Below are 18,254 nucleotides of genomic sequence, written 5' to 3' on the forward strand. Positions count from 1 at the left end.
TATGTCTGGACCTAATAGCTCTTCAGAATGGTCCATTGAGGGTCGTCGCTTGGTTCCACTGATGCCCCGGTTGGTTCCCCAAACTGCCTTCACTGTAACAGCTAACGCTGTTGCCAATGCAGCTATCCAGCACAATGCATCTCTTCCAGTGCCTGCAGAAACAGGAAGCAAGGAAGGTGAGTAGAAAACTACTTCTTTGTGTAGAGATGACTTTTCTCAGATTCTTCAAGGAAAGGTGTCCTGTTTTCATCTGTTTCATCTGTTTTAATCCCAGTGTATGAAGGTTACAAAACACAGTGAGCAACTCTTATTTTGAAACTAGAAACTGGCAAGTTTTTAGTCTCAGCCAAAACTAAATCTCCCTTTTCAAAGTGTGAATTCTGTTAATCACAAAATGGGAAAAAGCCTTCTTGGAGTGAATTTTTGATACCAGTGTATCTTGTTAGAACTGGATAAAAGGCCTTAATGGGTGACATGGAAAATAAATGATGGAAGTTATTTACCTGCTGGAGAAAGATGCCTAACTGATTATTTAGACAATAAAACTCTGTTTTATCTTCTGGAATCTATGGTATACGGTGCTTCTCTGTTCTAGTCAGCGTTCTGAATCCATTAGGGATTCCCTGGCAGAAGAGAAGGCTTTTTTATTGTTATTTAATCTAGTAATTGACACGTGCTTTAAAAATACTTGAATTCTCTTGAGGTTGCCAAGAGTAATATTAAATTTGAGAGTGCATGTTTGGATTGATTCTAGTAGCTTAGTTTGGTGTTGCTTGAAAACAACCCTGAAAATTATGAAGTTGTCAGATTACTTTGGGGAATTGTCATTTCTTGATTATCGGTGGGTCGTGGAGCAGAATGAGACACTCTTCATGCATGCCAGCTCTATTTTAGGCTGAAGGAAGCTATATTTAGAGAGAGACAGGTACCAAGGTACAAATTTGGCCTCCACTCAGTTCCTGTTTCCTTTGTTGTAGGAGAGGTATCTTTCTTCTCTTCCCACTCTTACCTTTTCTGTCCACCAACTGTCTGGTAGAGGGAAAAGAATATAGGATTTCCAATAGTCAAATCTGTGTTTGAGTCCTAGTTAGCCATTTCCTAGCTATGTGACCTCCAGCAGCTCTTAGCTTCTGTGAACCCTAGGTTCCTCATCTTTAAAAGGAGGATGTAGTGCTGTGAGAGTTAGTGCTAATATATGGAAAGGATTTAGCATAGTGCATGGTACTTAGTAAATGGTGCATTATGAACTATTCTTGCTTCTTGTTGTTATTCAAGAAGTTGACATATAATGTTGTCATTACTTTAGCTGAGTTATTGTTGCACTGCTTGGATGGCGAGTGACTAATAAGTTGTTTTATAATAAAGTAACCTTGCTGTGGTTCCCCCCCCCCCAGTAGCCAAGTTGGAAATTGCTATGGTTAGGGAAAAATTATGCATCACTCCATCATTGGTGCTTCATCAATACTGCATCAGTATTAAAAGGGAATACAAGTATGTGCCTTTTGTCTAACTCCTGCCATGAATGAAAAATTATTTTCATTTTTCTTCGTATAGTTTTAAACTTGATTTCTTTGTAATTGTGCTCTTCTCCATTGGCAATGTCACCGGTAGACCAGCTGTTAAATACTTGAGGAAAACCCAGTGAAGTGATGATTTTCAGGAAGGGTTATTAATACCTTTTAACTTAATGGACCTAGTAATGGCCTCTAACTTCTGATCACATGAAAATGTTAAAATTGGCCTGCAGTAAAAAAATTATTTTTATGTATATGCGTGGACAGTTTTGGTGAAAGTTAACAGCAAACTTTTTTATCGTTCCTTCAGTAGTGGTTTGCTATTCCTACACAAGTACCACGTCAACCCCAACCTCTACCCCTGTTCCAAGTGGCAGCATAGCAACGGTTAAGTCTCCAAGACCTGCCAGTCCTGCCTCCAATGTAGTTGTCTTGCCAAGTGGAAGTACTGTTTATGTCAAAAGTAAGTGATATTCTCAGTGTTATCAGGGCCATCTTGGCTAAATGCTGCAACATAGGCTCTGATTAGATCTGCCTTCCTGGATTAAATCATCGGTCCACTGGCTATTAGCAGTGGTTAGTTTTTGAAGGTTGTAAATTCTTTTCTTTACACGTGACTAGGTATATATTGCTTTTTAATCAGTTCTGGGGGTTGAGAAATTACTTCTTTTTTGTTCTCTGTGGGAAATCTGCCTTGAACAGTGCTATCTTCCAAGTATTCACTTGTTTTCATTGTCATGGACTAGAAATGTGAATGGAAACTGAAGAAATGTGCTTATGTGATTTATTCAGTGTTTACTCCTATAAGTGTAATCTTTATAATGTTTTTTAAAAAATTATTTATATAGCATATCATCCAACTGTTATTTTCAGTGATACATTCTAGAAAGTCCATCTTTTATATTTCTAGTTAACTACAAGCCTTTGAAGCTTATTTGCAGTTTTTAGCCCCTTGATTCTATCCTGTGAAACAGTTTAATGTCTAGGTCATTTTTTGGTTTTAGTGTCTGTTATGTCAATATTGTTTTGCTTTTGTTATCAGCTGGAGATTATTAATACTTGATTTTCATTTTTCTCAATATAGTTATAAACTTGATTTCTTTGTAACTTTTAGAGGTAGAGTTTGCTGTTTTAGGAATGATTTTAAGTCATTGTCGGCCTTATTTAAAGTCTAAAAACTGAAGGTGGTATAAGGAGATATATTTTATTAACAATTCTATGAGTTATGCTGTATACTTTTTTTTTGTCTGCTCTGTAGAGATTTCCTATGAATGTTGCAAGGATTTATGTTTCTCACTTGATTTAAAAAAAAAAGTCTACAAAAATAGTTGAGGCATAAAGAAAAAGCTAAGAATCTGGAACTATTAAGTTTATATCTGATTTCTGTAGATTTAATCGCTTCTCGGCCTTTTGGCTAAGATCAAGTGATTTCTGTAGATTTAGCCAAGGTGACTGTAAGAGATCTATTTTTTTATTTTATTTTATTTTATTTTTATCTATTTATTTGACAGAGAGAGAGACACAGCGAGAGAGGGAACACAAGCAGGGGGAGTGGGAGGAGGAGAAGCAGGCCTTCCACCGAGCAGGGAGCCCGACATGGGGCTCGATCCCAGGACGCTGGGATCATGACCTGAGCCGAAGGCAGCCGCTTAACCGACTGAGCCACTCAGGCGCCCCAAGAGATCTATTTTTTTAAATTCTTTTTTTTAAGTTTTTTTTTTCTTTTAGTAATCTCAACACCCAACATGGGGCTTGAACTCACGACCCTAAGATTGAGAGTCGTATGTTCTTCCGTCTGAGCCTGTCAGGCGCCCTGTGATTTATTTATTTATCTTTTTTGATATTTTTTTAAAACATTGAAAGTGAATCCCAAACCCGAGGAACCTTTAAACATAAAATGTAGTTTAAAATAATAGGAAGTTTATTGCTTTTTTCTCAGAAGTCACACAGGCAACATTAGTTTGGGATATAATCATTCATCAGTCTAGCTTCATATGTGCAAGGCACTGTACTGGGGAAACAAACCAATAAGTCTTAGTCATTTGCCCTCTGGGAGGCCGTTAATAATGGGAGATGTGCAGACCGGCAGCCGCATTGCCATGGGGTAAGTGATACAGAAGAGAATATACAAAGTGCTTAAGCTCAGAGATGTGGATTAGTTTTGCTTAGAGGAGTAAAAGGAGAGTGTCACTGAGGAGATGGTTTGCAGGCTGATGAAGAGTTCGTTGTTGGTAGGCAGTATTCCCCAAAAACAATAGTGTTTGGAGACTGGTTGTATAGAATATGTTAAGGTGACTTTGGGGAATTGTGAGCAGTTCAGTGTACTGGGATTATAAGGGTGCACAGGGTTGGGTAGAGTAGGGTATAATTGACCCTTGAGCAATGTGGGGCATAGGGATGCTGACTCCCTGTGCAGTTGAAAATCTGCATATAACTTGACTCCCCAAAAACTTAACTACTAATAGTCTATAGTGGACCAGAAGTCTCCCTGATAACGTAAGCAGTTGACTAATACATATTTTGTATATGTATTATATGCTGTATTCATACAATAAAGTAAGCTAGAAAAAAGAAAATGTTACAAAGAAAATCATAAGAGGAAAGAGAAACATTTATAGTAATATACTGTATTTATCGGAAAAAATACACGTATTAGTGGACCTGCACAGTTCAAACTTGTGTTTGAAGGTCAGCTGTATTGTGTTCTTGGAAAGCTGTAAAACCTTGAATGATGTAGTAATGATTTAAGTGCCTCATCTTGTAGGGAGATAAAAACTACTTAAGGATTTAAGGCAAGGTATTGACATAATTAGATATGAGATTCTGTAACTGGCAGTAGGATGGAGGGTAGAAGGAAGCATGGACATCTTTTAGGAGGTTGCTAAAGTACAGGCAGGAGATAAGAAGGCCTGACATAGCCACAGGGTTAAAGAAAGGAGGAAAGGCATTCAGAGAAAATTTCTGAGGGAGGATTGATAGGACTTACTGTTTGGGCATGAGGCAAAGGGAGAGGTCAAGGATGGCTGATGACACAAAGATTTAAAATGAAGTATAAAATGCAGGGTTAGATTGTGATAAATACAACAGAACTGTCATTGCCTTTCAGGTGTTAGCTGTTCAGATGAAGATGAAAAACCCAGAAAACGAAGGCGAACAAATTCTTCTAGCTCCTCCCCCGTTGTCCTAAAGGAAGTTCCAAAGGCTGTTGTTCCGGTCTCAAAGACGATCACTGTGCCTGTGAGTGGCAGTCCCAAGATGAGCAACATCATGCAGAGCATTGCCAACTCCTTACCACCCCACATGTCTCCTGTGAAAATAACCTTCACCAAACCATCAACACAGACGACAAACACAACAACACAGAAGGTATGTGAAGGAGGGAGTCTCTGTCTGCCAATTGCCGTTTCCATCTCTTTCAGTCAGTATGATTCAGATTTAACAAACATGCACTGAGTGTTTACTATGTGCTTGGCATTATGCTGGGAATGATCAGGTCTCTTACTTTAATTCTGCACAGAAAGCTTTGGGATAGGTATTATTAATTCACTTTTTGTAGATGAGGCCAGAGATGCCAAATGACTTGCCTAATGTCACGTAGCCAGATCTCATACTTCTAAGACTTTTGTTCTATTTTATTATTGTAATGCCATTTGGGAAAAAACTAAAATATAAAATTTTTTTTAACCTGTATATGGATAACTTTACCTTTTCCTAAAGGTAAAAAAGTAGGTAAAAAAAAAAAAAAGGTAAAAAAAAAAAGTAAAAAAAGTTCCTAAAAAAACTCAGTTTCTACTTTGCCAGAGTAACAAAGTTGTCAGAAGTGGGTGTTTTATAGAAGACAGGAAGGATATGATTAAGTGAATAATTACTGTTGCCTTCTTTTTTTATTCTTTGTATGCTACCATTAGTTCTTTCCTAAACTTTTCTCAGTATGTTCAAATCATCAGTATTCTGTCAGTTGTATATTATTAGAACCCTCTAACTTTCCACACTAATATGGATGTTGATGGCACCCTAGGCTCGTTGCACACCTGTATTTCTGGGGTCTCCCTTCACTAGCATGCTGGTATTCCTCTTTCATTTATTTACTCATTTGCTGGAACATCCTCTGGTAGCTTCTTGGTGTAGGTGTGGATGGAAGGTAAATTTTTTGATACCTTGTGTAGTGGACTGAAAATGTCTTTATTTTATTCTCCCACTTTCTTGATGGTTTAGGTAAAGTATTTTTTAGGTTGGATGTAATTTTCCCTGAGAATTTTGAATATATTGCTCCATTGGCTGTTGCCTTCAGTATTGCTTTTGAGAAGCCCAATGACATTTTAATTTCCTCCTTTTCTCTTTGAAAACTCTTGGTAACTTTCAGAGTTCTGAAATTTCCAGGTAATTTTTCTTGGTGTGGGTCTTTATTTTATCCATTGGTGCACACTCAGTGGTCACTGTCACTCTAGACACTCATGTCCTTCAGTTCTAGGAAATTTCTTGAATTATTTCCTAGATGTTTCTCTGTTCTCTCTTTTTGGATCAACTATTTAGGATGCTGAACTGCCTGGATTGATCCTTTTGCCTGTCTTTTCTCACTCCCATTTTCCGTTTGTTTGCATTTTCTTTCTACTGTAATACAGTGGTTAAAAGCCTGGGTTTTTGGAGCTAGACTTCTGAATTTGAATCTCAGTTTTTGCCACTTACTAGTTTTGTGACTTTGGGGAAACTAAATCCTGGAATTAAGTTTTCTCATGAAAAATGGAAAACAATCTATAAGGTTTTGGGGTATAAATAAATGAGATAATAAATATAAAACTGTTAGAATAGAGCCTAGCACATAGTAAATGCTCTGTAAGTATTATTTTGTCTATCCTTTCATGTTATCCTTCACTACTTTTCTGGATTTGTCATTTTTGCTATCATACTTTAAATTTCTGGTAATTCTTTCTTGATCTCTGAAAGTTCCTTTTTTTAAAAAAAAAAAAAACAGCATCCTGTTCTTTCATAAAATCACTATATTCTGATGATATCCATGACTTTTTTTGATGTTTTATTCTTTCATGTTTTCTCTCCTACCTGTAAGTTCCTTTTATCTATTTGTTTTGATCTGTTTCATTTTAGAGTTTTCTTGAATCCTGTCTGTCTGTCTGCTTATATATGAATATGGGCCCTAAAAGCTGACAGAAAGCTGTCTGTGTAGAGTGGGGCATGTTGGCTGGTGACTTTCATTGTAGGTTGACCTAGCTGGGCTGTTTTCTTGAGAAAAACCCACTACCCCTTTACCTCTATCAGTTATCACTCTCATTAGGGCTTTATCATGGACTCGTCAGATTTCCTCAGAGAAGAATTTTCCAGTCTCCTGCTTAGAGTAGTTAGCTAGTCTGCCAGTATTTGGGGAGTAAATGGAGGGAACGGGCTGGATAGTCTTCAGTATATACTTCACTTAACCCCTCTGTAGCACAGCACTCAGCTCCCTCCACCCAGTGTTAGCAAATTCCCTTGGATTCAGCCTCTCCCTCAAGAGAATAAATGCCTGGTCTTCCTTTAGGGTGGGGGAGGATAGCTGTAGATATAAATGCTGCTTAAATAGATTTTCAACTAATTTTCCTCTCTCTAGTGCCACCTTTACTCCCACTTAAGACATGTCTCAAGCTCTTAATTCATGAGTCTTTCTGGGGTTCTCTGGTTTCCACTTTCGAGGTTATGCTTGATTGATTACTACTTCTCTGTTTTACAAAACTTTACAGCTGTTACCTTCTTTTCATTTTGACCTTAGGGGTTCACATGCCTCTTCCCCTTTAAAAAAAATTCCTTCATACCATTTTAGAGGGATTTGGGGGAAGGATTGGAGGTACCTCCTTATCTTTAGCCAGTGATCTTTCCCACCTTTGAACCTCAGATACACAGTAACGTTCATTTAAAGAAGCTCCCTGGGTTTCCTGGAAAAATGTCATTACATGATACATGAGAAATTATTTTCTTAGTAAACCGTAAGTGATAATGAGCTGATCTGTGGAATATAATTCTATTTTCAGTTTTAGGATGAAGCATTATGGTATCGTGTTAAAATCAAGCAAGAATTTTTGTAGTCAAAGAGGCCTGGGTTGGAACCCTGGCTCTTCCACTATGACCTGAGATAAATTAGTCTCTCTAAATCTGTTTTCCCATCAGTGAGATGAGAATAATGCGAATCTTAAAAAGTTACTGTGAGGATTAAATGAGACTGGGTATTTTATTTTATTTTATTTATTTTTTTAAAGATTTATTTATTTATTTGACAGAGAGACACAACGAGAGAGGGAACACAAGCAGGGGGAGTGGGAGAGGGAGAAGCAGGCTTCCCACTGAGCAGGGAGCCCGATGCAGGGCTGGATCCCAGGACCCCGGGATCATGACCTGAGCCGAAGGCAGACGCTTAACGACTGAGCCCCCCCAGGCGCCCCAAGACTGGGTATTTTAAAGTACAGCAATAGGTGTATGCTCAAGAAAATGTTAGCTCCCTTTCCTTGCTGGTATTTTATCTAAGACAGTGTTTTATTTATTTGCACTGTTGAGAATGAGCTCCTCCAAAATGAATTCATCAGTTAACTGAAGCTTACCCCTTAATATATAGAAATTAACTATTTTTGATGACTTTTTAAATGTTACAGTGAATATGATTTTTGCATCTGTACTTGATGACTCCAAGGTAACCCTTCTGAATATCACTTGTCACATAATATTATAATATAGTTATTGCTTTCTAGACTAGCCCTGTATTAAGTGTTATCAGCCTGCTATACTCTATGAGTTTATAAGTCTACTTACTGTAATTTTTTACTGCCTTTTTTTTTTTGCTGGGACTTACTTATCTGTAATTCTTCTGTCTTCCCCCTTCTCATCTACTCTTTTAATTTGGTATTTGAGAAATAGTGTAGCAAAGTCAAACTAAAAGAGCACCCATCTCCCATCCATGTCTTTCTCTTCCCTTACTCGTTTTATTTTTACTCATTATACTTATAACTGGTTAACATCGTATTATATATTTATTCATTTCCTATTTCTCCCATAGAGTATATATGTTGCTGAGGGTAAAGACTTCATCTCATTCATCACTGTATTGCCTAGTATTTAGAATAGTTCATGACACATAGAAGGTGTTAATTAATGTTTGTTGAATGAATGAATGAAAAAATGAATAAATAGATCTGATCCCTGTTCTGACTCTGTCACCTCTCTTGAACCTCAGTTTCCTTATAAAACAAAGATCATAGTACTTCCCAGAGTTATCAGGATAATTACATGAGATGATTCATGGAGAGTACTTAACATAGTGCATATGATGAATGCTTAGTAAATGTCACCTAACATTATTAACTTTAGAATCTTCTTTGGTAGACATATATACAAATACCTATAAAAGATGGAAGGTTCACCTGTAAGTGAAGTTGGCGTTTTTTGTTTTGTTTTGATTCAATGACTTTATCATATCTTTATTTTTGTTTTTTCTTCGGAATTGCCAATTGAGAATGGATACTTGAGGTTGTCAGATATATGATGCTTATAAGAGGGCATATTTATCTCCAAGGTCATATGAACCACACCAGGAGATTCCAAGCTCAGAACCTTAGATTTGTCCTACTGTACAGAAAAAATAAACATTTAAAACAAATTAAATTAGAAATAAGACTCATTCATTCCACAAATATTTACTGAGTATCTACTATGTTCCAGAGGCAAAAGTATACTACTCCTTTATTTCATGTGTACCCAATGCCATTGGTTTTGTTACTTCTTGGACAAGCTGAGTATGGTAGCACTAACAGATCTTCTTTGGGATTTTTGTTTTTTGTTTTACTTCTGCTGGGTTATTGGACTTCTTTGAAATCTCTGTAAGGCTGTTTTCATTATTGCATTCACCTTGGATTTCTCACAAATCCTATGTAAGTCAACTTAGGAATTATTTTAGGTAAATGACTTTTACATTAAGTATAATTATTTATGAATTTGTGGACTTGATTCAAATTCAAATAGGTCATATATTTTCAGGGTAGACAAATTTCCACCTATGTTAATGTGGTGCCTTCATTTTAAGTATAACATTGGTACAGCACTTATATGAACAAAGCAACAAAATACAGCTTTATGCTTTCACGTGCTTGATTGATATTTTTCATTTTATCCTTAGGGTGCAAGTCCCAGCACTCTTAAGGAGTTTTTGTGAGTGCTAGAAGGTCAGTAATTTGAATTATGGCCTGAATAAACACTGTTTGGTTCACTTGGTTTCAAAATACCTTTATTTCCCCTGTTGTAATTCGTAACTTTAAAGTACAAGTAAATTTTCTTTAAGGTGGATCTCTAATTTTGGATAACCCCTTTTCAGATCAGAAATCAACGTGCAGACTGAAATCTTAAAATATATTTTATCATTTGTATCTGTAGCCTAAAACATGCTCTTAAAGACTTCTATATTTATTTTGCTGAAATTTTGTCTTAATGTGAGAAGCCTACATAGATACTCTAGTTTTAATATTGGAAATAATTGACACAAGTGTGAATGCTTCCCCTTCCCTTGCCCATGACAGACATTGTTAATTGACTGTGGCATACTTTCCTGCCAAGCCTTGGTGAATCCTTATCTGTGTCACAGAGTCCTTATAAATGCTGCTCCAGGAAGCTACTACTATGAGTTCAGAATTGGCAAATGTGAAACCTAATTGCCATTATCACTATAATGGGTTTGACTGTGGTAGTAGCTATGAGTTCTTTGGATTCTCAGGGGTATCAGAATTTGGGAAAAAGATATATAACATTATAAAAGATATATAACATTTTTTAATGAAACAAAAAAAGAATACATAAAATATATTTCCAGATTGAATTGATCTATAACACCTTTACCGAATAGTAATAGTAATCTAATAACTACTGTTTGTTGACTGCCAAATATTGACCACCTGCTATGTGCCTAGCACTATGTTAGATGCTTCACATCATTATCTCATTCAATCCTTGTAGTGATTTGGAAGGTAGGTATTATTATCCCTATTTTATAGATGAAAATTGGAGTCCAGAGATTTTAACCTGTCCAGGGGCCTGACATTTGTCAGTGGCCCAAGCAAAATTAAGCTCAGGTTCGACTCTTAAACTTCTGGTCTTTTTACCATATTGGTCTACTACTTCTCAGTTTATATGATGGCTTATGATTGTTTTTGTAAGAACGCTATATAGGTATTTGCTGATCGAGTCTATCTAGAAATATGCTGGTCAACTTTATATAGATGTTTGCTGGTCAAGACTTAGATATCTCTCTTGACTTGTCAAATAATTAACAAACTGCTTAAAGTAGTGGATATGTAGTTACATCTTATAATTCATGACACTGCAAATATATAATAATGATGATATAGTCAAAATAATGATGATATAGTCATCCTTGAGATGTTGGTACTGAGTGCGGACATACTCAGTAAAATTTGACCAACCGATTTAACATCAGGCCTTCTTTAGGACTAATGTGAAAATGAAAAAGAATTTCTCCCTTAATTTCTTTGGATTTTTCAAAACAATTTTCTGCCCTAGATAGGTAGAGGTAATTTTGGTGAAAGAAGAAAAAGAAATTCTGCTCTGTTTTGGGTATCACCATACCACCATTATACCCACCTGGAATAAAACTGTGATATTATAGGTTTGTAAATGATTTTTGTGTTCTCAGCTGTAAAATGGGGATAATAATTGTGTCTATGTCAGAGAATTTTGGGGAGATCTAAATTTATCCAGTGCACATTAGCTCTAGGAATTCATCTTGATTATGTTATTTTCCTTAGGCCTACCATTTCCCTACATCAACAAGTCCTATTGACTCTACCTCTTAATAGAATCTGCATGTGATCACTTCTCTTTATTTCCACTACTAACACTCCAGTCCAAGCAGCCTCTATCATTTCTTGCCTGCTCTACTGCAATAGTTTCTTTACTAGTCTCACTGCTCCCATTCTTGCCACTCACCACATAGCAGCTAGAATGATCTTTTAAAATATAAATCAAATTTTGTTGTTTCCCCACTTAAAACCTTCCTATGGCTTCCTATTGTACTTAGTATAAAATTTAAATCCTTTACTGTGGCTTATAAATATGATCTGGCCTCTCCTTACTTTGCCAGCCCCTCCTTGCTCTATATGCTTTTTGCTACACCAGCTTGCTTTCTGTTTTTAAATACATCAGGCTGATTCCAACTGTAGATCCTTTGCTCTGTCCTGTTCTTTCTCATCTGAAATTCTTTGCCTCCCTATATCTTCTATACTTTTCTAGCCATATGGGCTGCCTTTGAAGTCTCTTTCCTGCTGCTTTTTTCCCCTCCATTCCCTGTATCAAGCTATGAGCAAGTCCTGTTGGTTTTACCTTTAAGTATATTCAGAATCTGTTTACTTTTCACCACTCATGCTATAAACACTTTGAACACAATTATCTCTGCTTGCTTTACTCCAGGAGCATCCTGATTTGTCTCCCTGTTTTTACTACCTCTGCCCTACTGTACACTTTTCATCTAGCAGACAGAGTGATGCTTTTTAAAAGTATTTTTTAGAATAGTTTTAGATTTACAGAAAAATTGAGAAGATAGTACAGAAAGTTCTCACATACCCTACACTCAGTTTCCACTGTTCTTAACATTTTATATTACTATCGTACTTTGCTATAATTAATGAACTAGTATTGATGCGTTAAGATTAACTAAAGTCCGTGGTTTATTCAGATTTCTTTACCCATTGTCTTTCTCTGTTCCGGGATACCACATTACATTTACTTGTCATGTCTTCTTAGGTTCCTCTTGGCTGTGAAAGTTTCTCAAGACTTCTCTTGTGTTTGGCAGTTTTAAAGAATACTGGTCAGATATTTTGTAGGCTGCTCCACTATTGGAATTTGTCGGATGTTTTTCTCCTGATTAAACTAGGTTTGGGGTTTTTAGAAGGAAGACCACATTGATAAAGTGACATTTTCATCATATCATATCAAGGGCATATAGCATCAACATGATCTTACATCATCTAGTCCCCCATTACTTCCCCGATTCTGTCTCCTACTACTATTTCCTAAATTCCAATCCCATTTATTAGGTCCTTGAAGTTTATTGAAGATACCAAGCTTACTTCTGCCTGAGGGCCTTTTTATTTGCTGCTTTCTGTGCCATTGGATGCACTTCCTCAAGGTGGCAATATGGTTCATACCCCTGCTTCTAGTTTCTGCTCAAATGTTACCTTATCAGAAAGATTTTCATTGAATACTATATAAAAAAATAACACAGTACTCCCAATATTCTTTATTTCCTACCCTGCTTTGTTGTCTCTTCCATTTATCTCTATATGACATATATTTACTTTTCTAATTTGTTTATTGTTTCCCTCCCCACCTATTAGAATTTAGCTCCCTGCAAGTGTGAACTTTGTCTGCTTTGTTCATTCCTCTATCCCCAGCATCTAGAACCATGCCTGGCACATAGTAGATGCTCAACAAATATTTATAAATGAATGATTATCCAAATTACTTTCTAGAAAGATTGTGCCCATTATACTCCCTAAGCAGTATATTGAAATGCTTATTTCACTGTATCTTATACAGCATTGAACATTGTTTTTAAAAATATTTGGTTGGTAAAAGTTGTTTCTTTTAAACACATTTTGATGATTACTAGTAAAGGAAAGCTTACGCATATTTTTAGTTGTGTATTTCTCTTTGATGGATTGTTTCTTCATATTTCCTAAGCTATTTTTGGATTATATATAACTGAGTCTAGATACATTAGTAGTATAGTGGGTTCATGAAAATAACTTACTTTTCCTCCCTTAGGTTATTATAGTGACCACATCACCAAGTTCAACCTTCGTGCCCAACATTCTCTCCAAATCCCATAACTATGCAGCAGTCACTAAGCTTGTACCAACATCAGTCATTGCTTCCACAACCCAGAAGCCACCAGTGGTTATAACTGCTTCGCAGTCCTCCCTGGTCAGTAGTAGCAGCAGTGGCAGCAGCAGTTCTACACCGTCACCTATTCCCAGTACAGTTGCAGTGACAGCTGTGGTATCTTCCACACCATCTGTGGTCATGTCAACAGTAGCACAAGGTGAGTGGTGATCCGCCATGTAATTCTGTACCTGTGGTAGATGGGGATTTTGAAGAAAACCATCTGGGTGTATTTTTCGGCTTTGGGTATGAAGATCCCTGCTTTTTATATCAGAAATTACCACTCCCCTTCCCCCAGTCTGAGAATGTCAAGATAGTGGGTTACTTAGTTTTCCCATATTAACAGGCTTACTCCAAGATTTATCTTTTCCAAATGCATAGTACCTAATCACCTAGTAGGCAATTAATATTTACAAAATGTACGTTAACCCTGTTAACAGATTTCAAAGGCATATGCAAATATCTTGAATATAATGAAATGTTTGTTTGTTTATTTATTTATTTATTTATTAAAAATTTTTAAGTAATCTACACCAAACATGGTGCTTGAACTTACAGCCCTGAGATCAAGAGTCGCAAGAGTCACATACTCTACTGACTGAGCCAGCCAGGCCCCCCTAATGAAATTCTTAAATGAGGAACTTGAAATTACAATTGACTTTTGAGCAACATAGGGGTTAGGGGCACTGACCCCTGGCACAGTTGAAAATCCACATATAACTTTTGACTCCCCCAGAACTCAACTACTAATAGCCTACTTTGACCAGAAGCATTACCAGTAACAATCGATATATTTTGTATGTTGTATCCATCCTATACCGTATTCTTATAATCAAGTAAGCTAGAGAAAAGAAAATGTTACTAAAATCGTAAGGAAGAAAAAATACATTTCTCATACTGTACTGTATTTATTGAATAAATCTGTGTATGAATGGACCCATGCAGTTCAAAGCTGTGTCGTTTGAGTCAGCCATATTTTACCCACGGTTCTTAGGGGAAACATTAAGTATACAACCTCTTCAGAGTAAGTTACCCAATGATAAGAAGCAGGAGGAAGAGGATGATTTCAAGGACATGTCATTCACCTTTTCTTCAGTCTCCCTAAGTTTTTCTGTATTGGTGGATGATGGGAGATATTAAGAGGAACTAAGGCTGAACTGAAGAATAGTCACTGCTTAGTAATTCCAGAGGAAAGGAAATGTGGAAATCTCAGTTCCATGTTAGCCTAAATAAGCTTAGCTCTCTTCCATATGCTCATGTTCCTCCCTGTGAAGGCAGATAGCACACTGTCAGAAATCTTCTTAGTGTTGGTGAGCCTTAAGATGAGGATGGGAGAGAAGTATGTGCTGTACAGAAATCATACTCATGGTTGTAGTCTATCAGAGGGAGCATAGAGACAATAGAACACGACTTAGTATTAGTTTTCATTGAATTGTACTTGAACAGTACATAGCTAAACATAGAGTGGGACTTGAAAGTATCCTAGTTTATGAACTAGGAGTGAACACAAGCACTAGAATAGGAAAACACAAGTATTTTTCACCATTGTTTTCGTAATGTTTAGTGTGTTCTGTGTAACTGTGTAGGCAAGGAAGAGGCTACGTAGATGCGACGCCGTCAGTATTCCTTTACTCTACAGCCCTGATGCTGGGATGTGAAAGCATCTGTCATTATTTTCTGGCTCTAATACCTATTTATTTATTTATTTATTTATTTTTTTTAAAGATTTTATTTATTTGACAGAGAGAGACACAGCGAGAGAGGGAACACAAGCAGGGGGAGTGGGAGAGGGAGAAGCAGGCCTCCCGCGGAGCAGGGAGCCCGATGCGGGGCTCGATCCCAGGACCCTGGGATCATGACCTGAGCCGAAGGCAGACGCTTAACGACTGAGCCACCCAGGCGCCCCTCTAATACCTATTTAATGTCTCAATCAAGGACAAGAAAATAGGGGGCTTGAAATTTGCTTTTATTTGTTACTTTAAGTAATTAAAAAAAAATTCTAACTTTTCTATTTGCACAGCAGTAAACTATAATACAGTATTAGTAAAAATAGAAATAATTTTTATACAGAAAGTCTGTTGAAAATGTTGATTGCAAACATGATCCAAATTCACCATTTTAAAATTTGAAGGTGAGAGAAGGAAAGGCCACCTCTCTCCTTACCTGAGTGAACCCTGTATCAAAACTATCATCCAGTGATAACTATTTTTCCCTTTCAGTACTCATCACACAGTTTGTTGAAGTTTATTGAACTCTTAGAAAGATTACTGTTCTGGGTGCCTGGGTGGCTCAGTTGGTTAAGCAACTGCCTTCGGGCTCAGGTCATGATCCCGGAGTACCAGGATCAAGTCCCGCATCGGGCTCCCTGCTCAGTGGGGAGTCTGCTTCTCCCTCTGACCCTACCCGCTCTTGTGCTCTCTCTCTCTCAAATAAATAAAATAAAATCTTTAAAAAAAAAAAAAGATTACTGTTCTTCCAAAGGAAGATGTTATTACTTGAGATAAAAGGGGTATTTCTCTTGGCTACTAATGAAATATCTTTTTTTTTTTTTTTTAAGATTTTCTTTATTTGAGAGAGAGAGCACAAGCAGAGGTAGGGTCAGAGGGAGAAGCAGACTCCTCGCTGAGCAGGGAGCCCAATGCAGTGACCTGAGCTGAAAGCAGATGCTTAATGGACTGAGCCACCCAGGCGCCCCACTACTAATGAAATATCTTTAGGCAAAATGAATATTCCATTCTTCTGTTTTTCACACTATTTTTTCTAGGTATTCTCTGAAACTTGGGAATTTAGGGCTTCCCTATTTTCTCCTTTGCTTCTTAGTATCCTGTATCTTTTTGAGCTTCAAGTAGTTATAGGGGCACTGAACAAGATATCTCAGAGATTTCTTGGAAATTCACTGGAATTCAATAGAGCATGAGAGCTATAATAATAAACTCATGAATGCAGAAACTCAGGGAAACTATATGATTCTGTTGAGTCTTTGTTTGAGACATTTAATTTAGCTATTATATTAATGCTAAAAAAAATTAAGGCAATTCCTTTTAGAAAAGATAAATGTTAGTGGAAGCGGTAATATGCAGACCAGAATTGTCATTCTGCCTGTAGGGCTCCTGTAGCAGCTTCTGTGTGGCTAACTGGGGGAGAAGGGCATTCATTGTGGGCTTTGTTGGGACTAGAGATAGGCTGTTTCAGAGTTCATGTATCTGTCTCTGGTTATTCTTGTAGGGGCAGCTGGTGTTAGAGGGGAAGAGTCTTAATGGCAGTAACTTGGTAGGTGATTCCATGTTCATAAGTATAGAGATGGTTCCAAAGGTAACGGGGGGGGTGTATGGTTGGCTCATGCTGTGGGAAGGAAAAGGAACCCCTTAATATGTCGAGTATGGGAATTCTTAAAATTCTACCGATTAGAATGGTTATTCTGAGTTTGTCATCTGAAAGTTTAAAAGATGATGTAGGGGCACCTGGGTGGCTCAGTCAGTTAAACGGCTGCCTTCGGCTCAGGTTGTGATCTCGGGGTCCTGGGATTGAGCCCCATATCAGGCTCCCTGCTCAGGGGAGAGTCTACTTCTCCCTCTGCTGCTCCCCCTGCTTGTGCTCTCTTGCTTGCGGTTCTCTCTCTCAAATAAATGAATAAAATCTTTAAAAAATAAAAGTTTGAAGGATGATTTAAAGCATTTTTTATTATGGAAAATTCCAATCATATGTAAGTAGAGAGACCAGTAAAATGAACCCCCATGAGCCCATTGCCCAGCTTCAGGGATGGTCAGTCTTGTTTTATCTATACCTACTATTTCCTTCCACACACCTTTGACCTGGAATGTTTGGAAGCAGATCCCAGATATTATATAATTTCAGCTATAAATACTTCAGTATGTATCCCTAAAAAAAAGATCACAACTCACAATGCCACTATCACCTAGAATTTTTAATGATAATTTCTTGATATAATAAAATAATTCAGTTCCTATCAAAGGTTCCTTGATCATGCATTAAAAAAAATTTTTTTAAAGTGGGATCCAAAGTCCACACATTGATTGATATGGTTATGTCTTTTTTAACTTAAGAAGTCTCTCTTCCTTTTCTTTTTTTTTTCCTTTGCAATTTATTTGTTGAAGAAATCCATCATTTTTCATGAAATTTTCCCATAGTCTAGTTTTTACTGATTTTTATCCCCATGGTGTGGTTTTACAAGTTCTCCTGTTCCATATATTTCCATAAAACTGGTAGTTAAATCAAGAAGCTTGATCAGATTTAAGTCTGATTGTTTTTGGAGATGGGGGATTGAACATTTTTTTTTTTAAAGATTTATTTATTTTTGAGAGAGAGAAAGAGCATGAGTGGGGGGGAGGGGCAGAGGGAGAAGGAGAGGGACAAGCCGACTGCCCCCTGAGTGGGGCTGTATCCCAGGACCCTGAGATCATGATCTGAGCTGAAGTCAGACACTTAACTGACCAAGCCACCCAGGCTCCCCGGGATTGAATATTTTTTAAGTGGTATTGTGTACTTGCTGTTGCATCTCTTTAGGAGGCACATAATGTCCGATTTGTCTCTTTAATGATATTAACATTGATCAGTAGGTGCAAGTATTACCAACTGTTTTAATAGCTATTGATAGTCTTTGCCTAGGTCATTTCATTGGTAGTTGCAAAATGAATTTTACCTTTATTTTCTTCATTTACGAGGTGGAATTCTTAAAAAAGAATTTTCCCTTATTACCATTCATTACTCTGAGGTATAGTTCATATAGAAGAAGCAGGATAAATGCCTGAGTATTTTTTTCAGTTAATGAGTTAGTTCAGTGACCAGTAAAATTTTTAT

General features: G+C 37.1%; 1 protein-coding gene across 13 annotated transcripts in view; it reads left to right on the forward strand.

The window, feature by feature from the left end:
• The window catches only part of EMSY (EMSY transcriptional repressor, BRCA2 interacting), a 144,073-nt gene that overhangs the window by 69,379 nt on the left and 56,440 nt on the right, over positions 1-18,254 (forward strand). For 9 of the 13 annotated variants that reach the window (XM_088017943.1, XM_028115888.2, XM_028115879.2 and 6 more), the window contains 4 exons: positions 1-176; positions 1,825-1,977; positions 4,621-4,880; positions 13,320-13,596. In XM_088017943.1, coding sequence (XP_087874069.1) covers positions 1-176; positions 1,825-1,977; positions 4,621-4,880; positions 13,320-13,596 — 866 coding nt within the window. The remainder of the gene's footprint in view (positions 177-1,824; positions 1,978-4,620; positions 4,881-13,319; positions 13,597-18,254) is intronic. The other 4 variants (XM_028115881.2, XM_028115886.2, XM_028115887.2 and 1 more) reach the window with 2 other exon arrangements.

The sequence above is a fragment of the Eumetopias jubatus genome, unplaced genomic scaffold (genome assembly GCF_037043125.1).
Source record: "Eumetopias jubatus isolate StellerSeaLion01/CBP00866 unplaced genomic scaffold, mEumJub1_p1.0 scaffold_13, whole genome shotgun sequence".
NCBI lineage: Eukaryota > Metazoa > Chordata > Mammalia > Carnivora > Otariidae > Eumetopias > Eumetopias jubatus.